At 34.4% G+C, this 6,996-nt stretch overlaps 1 protein-coding gene across 1 annotated transcript in view; it reads right to left on the bottom strand.

Annotated features, from left to right (window-relative positions):
* Positions 1 to 580: 580 nt before the first annotated feature.
* Positions 581 to 6,996, bottom strand: part of LOC106868420 (vezatin) — a 38,029-nt gene continuing 31,613 nt past the window's right edge. The window contains exons 13-14 of the mRNA XM_014913665.2: positions 5,976 to 6,213; positions 581 to 3,581 (exon numbers count right to left, since the gene is read on the bottom strand). Coding sequence (XP_014769151.2) covers positions 2,722 to 3,581; positions 5,976 to 6,213 — 1,098 coding nt within the window. The 3' untranslated portion in view covers positions 581 to 2,721. The remainder of the gene's footprint in view (positions 3,582 to 5,975; positions 6,214 to 6,996) is intronic.

Raw genomic sequence — 6,996 nt, 5'->3', positions numbered from 1 at the left:
ATGCCAGTCATCGAATTTGGTTCAATTTCGATTTCACTTGCCTCAACAGGTCTTCGCAAGCAGAGTTTAGTGTCCAATGAAGGAAGGTTGGCATGGGTACACATACATATTCATATATATATATACACATACATATGCATATATATACATATATAAATATATACACATACATATACATATATACACATACATATATATATACAAACACACACATATATATATACACACACATATGTATATATACATATATATACACACACATACATATACACACACATATGTATATATACATATATATACACACATACATATACACACACATATATATATACATATATATATATATATATATATATATATTTACATATATGTACACACATAAATATACATATATATACACACATACATATATATTTACATATATATACACGCACACATATATATTTACATATATACTCACACATTTATATATATACACATATATAATACATATGTATATCTACATACACATATACATGATACATATATAAATATATATAATCACACACACACATATATATATATATATATATATATATATATATATATAAACAGTGAGCAGAGTTAGCAGTTGTAGTAACCAACTAAGGGATAAAAATATCCGTTACTATTGGTATCAGTTAATTGTGCTATCCCTAGGCATGGGTATGGAGGCACACTATGCTCATAGGGTACAGGTAACAGAATAAACAAACGTTTATCAGGAATCAAGTTTAAACAATCAGAAAATGGAGAAATCTCTTTATCAACAAACAAATTGGACCACATCTGTAGATTATTTTTTTAATACAAAATATGACATAACATTTCTATCACATAACATTTCTTACGGCCGTTTCCTCTTCCAATGCCAGTCGGTCCTTATGAAAGAATTTTGAAAATAACATTTGTCATCTTCATAGGACATTCGATCTAGTACATGAATACAAATACAAATGCAGCACAGAAGACAACATCGATGCTGTGTATGTTATGATTTCAACTAAAATCATAGCTGAGACTCAAGGGATTTCCCACAAAAAAGTTAGCCACGTCATCCACAACATTCTGGTCATGAAATAGCTTTCTGGAAAATGGATGCTGAAATGCCTGAACACAGATCAGAAGTGTATCAGAGTGACAACATCAAAGGCAATCTTGAACCAGTTTGCAGTGGGAGAGGCTGATTTTATGGCTCGTTTAGTCACCATGGATGAAACTTGGCTACATCATTATGATCCCCAGACCAAGCAGCAATCAATGGAGTAGTGCCACAGTGGTTCACTGCATCCCAAGAAATTTTAGACCCAGAAGTCAACTAGAAAGATTGTGGTTTGAGTGTTCTGGGACAAAGATGGAATACTCCTCATAAAATACTTGCCAAAGGTCACACCATCAATGCAAAATACTATACGTTTCTGTTAGATGAACTGCATGAAGCTTTGAAGCAGAGACACCATGGAAAGTTGAGCCATGGTGTCCTGCTTTGGCAGGACAATGCACCAGCAGACACAGCACATGAAACTCTAGGGAAAATATGCAACTCTGGCTTCAAATTGGTAGGCCACCCATCCTGACTTAACCGCCTACAACTATAATCTCTTTCAATAACTGATGAAACATCTCAATGGAATGAAATTTCACTCCAATTTGGAAGTGATTGCTACTACAGAGGCTTGGCTGAAGGTGCAACCTTCCAAGTTCTTTTACAGGGCTTAGAAAAACAAAAGGACCACTGCAATGAGTGTATGAATTCGAGGGGAATATGTTAAATAAAATCATAATTAACTGATCCTCCAGTATTTTCTTTTACCCAAAGCCAGGAACTTTTCAACACATATATTCACACACACATACATGCACAAAAGCATATGTATAAATGTCTTTCTCCACATGTCTTCACAGTGACACCACTTAGGCAGTAATGATGTTGTTTATGTACCCCATAAACAAAAGTGTCCAGCAGTAGTTCGACATGCAAAGATGGAAAAAAGTACCTAACTTGAAAACAAGCAAATGTTGACATCAGGGAAATAACCCAGCCATAGAATACTGCCTCAAAAAAGTCTCACCTAACCCATGCCAGCATGGGAAAAGCAAATGTAAAAATAACTATAATGATTCAGATGATAATGGTGATGATGGTAGTGACAATGATGATGATGATAGTAATGATATATATGAATGTGTATCATTTGCCAATGTTTACATACGCTGGCAAGAAAATGGTTTAACTGGTGCTTTCAAACTAAAATACCATGACAGAAGTAATGGTAGCATATTAATAGACCATATTAGGTTGAAGTATGTAATAAGCATCATTAGTAATGTCATTTTTTTTTTTTTACTATTAATTACATATTGCTTCCATTATTGATTCAATAAATTAAATAGGAATATCTTTTGTAGCATTTATACAGAAACTAAATTGTTAGGTGTCATTGAAAAAAATGTTCAATAAATTATAAGCTTATAAGACATTTTAAAAATCTCTAAATTATATCCTGTGAAAAAATTATACAGTTGAATCAAAACAAAATAAAACTTATCTTATAAAAGTAATTAATTATGTATCAATTATTTAAAAAATATAGTATAAGCTGTGAGTAATATTCTAGATAGATTTTAAAATATAGAGAAAGGCTAGACAAAAGAAGAGATAACACTGTAAAATTCATTGTTAAATTCAATGATAGACAATGTTTATAAGTTGTCCTGAGAATTTTCTACCTTAGAATCATCTGCAAGGCTGTCATTAATCTCTTTATCACTATCAACACTGTCATCATCTTCAATACTATCAGAATCACCAAATGTTTGAATATTGAGGGATAAATTTTCTTTGCAACGTGCAGATGCTTGTGCAGCAATATTTCGAGCAAACATAAAACTTGATTCATCACGAGCAAGCAACCGTTCCTGTAAGCCAGCAAGATTTGTTCCCTGTAGATTACGATCTGTCTCTTTCTCTTGATGGAGAAAAAAACTGCTGTTAGAATCAGAAGCTGGAAATTCAGATGAAGTATTATTTTCAACCTCGCCAATCTTCATTGCATCTAAATTCAAATTATCTGAACCTGAAGGATAAGGATGAGATTCTGACTGAAGATTTAACTGATAAGAATTAAACTTATCTGAATCCCTAATATTTGTGCTCTGGTTCATAACTGGTGTTTGAGAATTTGGATCCAAACTATCAATCTTTGAGGTGGGGGAATCAGAATGCAAGGCATTATGGCTAACATCCTCTGGAAATGAAAAGTTATTTAAGCTGTCAGTTTCACAATCTGTTTTTCTAGTTAAAGGTGAAAAAATCAAATTTCTCAATTGGATATCACAATCAATTTCACTGGATTGATTCTGATGAAGAAAAAATGGTTCTGAATCTTGGTCAGTTGAATTTTCTGAAATCTGTTTACTCCAAGAAACTTGACTGAATCCTGTGTCACTAGTAGTAGTAGAACAATGTGATTCAGACATATTTATATCATCCAAATCTAAATTATCTTCACCAAGTAAATCATCACTAAGATTTTCAGACTCTTGCATAGAGTCTTTTTCTGCTGAAAAATATAATATAAACTATTTTTAGTATAAGAACATGAGATCAATTTTAAAAAAATATATAATAGTTAATTTTTAACAGATTCTGCTTATGGATTACAGCTAAGTCAAGCTTTACTAACTGCAAGCTCTAACTCTGATTGGTTATTTAACAGTGTTGAATATCTATTGATTGATTATTTAATGATATGGAAACAAAACAGATACAAAACTGAGATTAAATTAATATTCAGGAAGGTATGATTAAATCCATCAAACAAAAGAAAAACTACTATTAGAAATACCAAAGAGTTACTGAGTGGAATGATAAAATTCCTCATTATCATTTTTCCATGTTTTCCATGCTTGCATGAGTTGGTCAAGTCCTCTTCAACATAATATCCACACCACAACACAATATTTCACCACTTGTAGCATTATGATCTGGGACAAATCTGAAGTTCATTCTACATTGGCTAATTCTTTTCCTAATCAGTTGTACGGAAACTCTTTCAGTTGCTCTCATAGCTTAGTTCATCTATATGGTACCTTTGTAGTTGCTTCTGGCTGAAGCCTATTTGTTGGATATTTTCAACATCTCAATAACATCTGCAATGGTCCAGCAGCTTTGCTCATCTTTCTATCTTTAATGCTCATTTCACCAATATAACTAACCACTTCAGTAGTTGATTTTTCTGTTGGGTCTACTTGTGATAAGTGGAGGTGCAATGGCCCAGTGGTTAGGGCAGCGGACTCGCGGTCATATGATCATGGTTTCGATTCCCAGACAGGGCGTTGTGAGTGTTTATTGAGTGAAAACACCTAAAGCACCACAAGGCTCTGGCAGGGGATGGTAGTGAACCCTGCTGTACTCTTTCACCACAACTTTCTCTCACTCTTACTTTCTGTTGTGCTTGTAATTCAAAGGGTCAGCCTTGTCACACTGTGTCACGCTGAATATCTCCGAGAACTACGTTAAGGGTACACGTGTCTGTGGAGTGCTCAGCCACTTGCACATTAATTTCATGAGCAGGCTGTTCTGTTAATCAGATCAACTGGAACCCTCATCGTCATAAGCGACGGAGTGCCAATTAATTACTACTTGTGATAGTCCCTCCTCTTCCCACATATTCAGCGGCCTTTTGTAATAACATTATTAAGCTTCTTTCATTTCAGTTTCAGTACAGGTACTCTTAATATACTAATACACTTTACACCAAAAACACCTTGATTCATAATGACACACTGCTTCACAACCCAGAACGTAATATCATGACCCAGTAACCCTCTTGTAACAGACAGTTATAAATATAATGAAATCAATATTTAAAAATTAAAACTATCTATGCTGGCATGAAGATCGATCAGGTACCAGACAATGATTCTGGATTATTATTCTGTTTTTTTTTACTGAATTTTTGAGAGCTGTCAGGTTTGTTTTTAGTATTCTCATTTATTTCAGATATTCTCATTTTAAAAATCATCTCCGGCTAATTGTTGAGAGGACGTTGGTGTTGCCTTGGTGGAGGTTTGTGCTTCAACTGTATCTGTTCACTTATGCATAAACAGACTAGACAGAAAAGAAAATCCTCAATTAGGTGGAGGTATGATATATCCAGGACAGTGGACCTCTAGATTGCAACTATCCATTCAGTCAACTATCTGTACTGTATATCATAGACCTATCCAATCAAGCTTGACCTGGGGTGACAAAATCAACAACCTATTTATAAAAGTTATGATTGCACTGCTGACGTTATTCTTAAATAGTACTGAATATCCTATATATATATATATATATATATATATATATATGCATTACTGCTTGTGTAGATCTGTCAAGCCAAGTGAGACTGTAGTCATGGCCGATGCCGGTATGAGGTCATTGGCACCCATGCCGGTGGCATGTAAAAATCACCCACTACACTCAGAGTGGTTGGCATTAGGATGGGCATCCAGCTAGAGAAACCTTGCAAAATCAGATCAGAACCTTAATTTTTCTAAATTGTTCTTGGTAGATTTTTGCTTTTTTTTTTTTTTTGTTATTAGATACGAATATGCAGATTTGTTATACGTGTACAGCAACAAACCTGTATATTCCTATTTTTTGATTGCATCATACTTTCATTTCTTCTATTTAGCAATGTTTGTAACTGTGGTCAGACAGCCCACCCCCCGGCTTACCAGTTTTCAGTCAAACTGCCCAACCCATGCCAGCTTGGAAAGCGGATGTTAAATGATGATGATGATATATATTACTGCTAGCTAGTAGTACTGGGTTCAAATTATTTCAGAGGATATTTCTGCAATAGAATATGTTGCCTATTAAAAGATGCTCTCAACCAATTGATGTTTACGATGACAAATTTTGGTTATGGCAGAAAAAACAAAACAAAAGTAGTCTAAATTGTTACCTGTAGAAATGACATGGCCTTGTAAACTGTCACTTTGAAGGCTATCACTGTGCAAACTATCTTCAGACTGATCCCCTTCACTACTATAACCTGATGGAGATTGACATTCAAGACCATGCTTTTGTCGTTTTATGGCAATATCCTCTCGTTTTTCTCTATCAACAGCTCGAACTGCAATCACAGATTTCAGCTCATGCATCATTCGTTTTGATTCTTCCATATCTTTCCTTTGTTTTTCCTGTTGATTTAAACATACCATTACTGGATTTATTTATACATGTAAGTGCAAGTTTCAACAAATATACATTCACATGCAAAATTACAGACATGTTAACACACATACATGCCAAGAAAGGAGATAAATATTTACGTTTATTCAATTCATATTATTAAAAGTAATATCTGTTATGTATCTGAAAACCTTACAACATTTTGTTATACAGACTCTGAAGATTTGCTGGTGTAATCTATTTATAAGGTTTTTGTTCATATAACATATTGTTAATGAACACATGTAAGATGCATTAGATAAACATAAATATTTATCTCCCCACTTGGCTTATATTTGTACTCTGTGTTTACAATACTGGAATGAAACTACTGAAAGAAACAGTGAATATTATCAAATTTGCTCCTCCTGTATGGATCTTTGGAAATATAACCAAACACACAGAATTATAAACATTCATTACAGGTTGTGATAAATAAACCATATCAAACAAATAGATGTGTATGTTTTTTTTGCAGGTGGGTGGGAGAGAGTGTGTATGTGTGTGTGTGTGTGTGTATATATCATCATCATCATCATCGTTTAACGTCCGCTTTCCATGCTAGCATGGGTTGGACGATTTGACTGAGGACTGGTGAAACCGGATGGCAACACCAGGCTCCAGTCTGATTTGGCAGAGTTTCTACAGCTGGATGCCCTTCCTAACGCCAACCACTCAGAGAGTGTAGTGGGTGCTTTTACGTGTCACCCGCACGAAAACGGCCACGCTCGAAATGGTGTCTTTTATGTGCC

This window comes from Octopus bimaculoides, chromosome 3 (assembly GCF_001194135.2).
Source record: "Octopus bimaculoides isolate UCB-OBI-ISO-001 chromosome 3, ASM119413v2, whole genome shotgun sequence".
NCBI classification, from domain to species: domain Eukaryota; kingdom Metazoa; phylum Mollusca; class Cephalopoda; order Octopoda; family Octopodidae; genus Octopus; species Octopus bimaculoides.
Note: the sequence above shows the minus strand (reverse complement) of the source record. Positions and strands in the feature narration are given on the sequence as shown.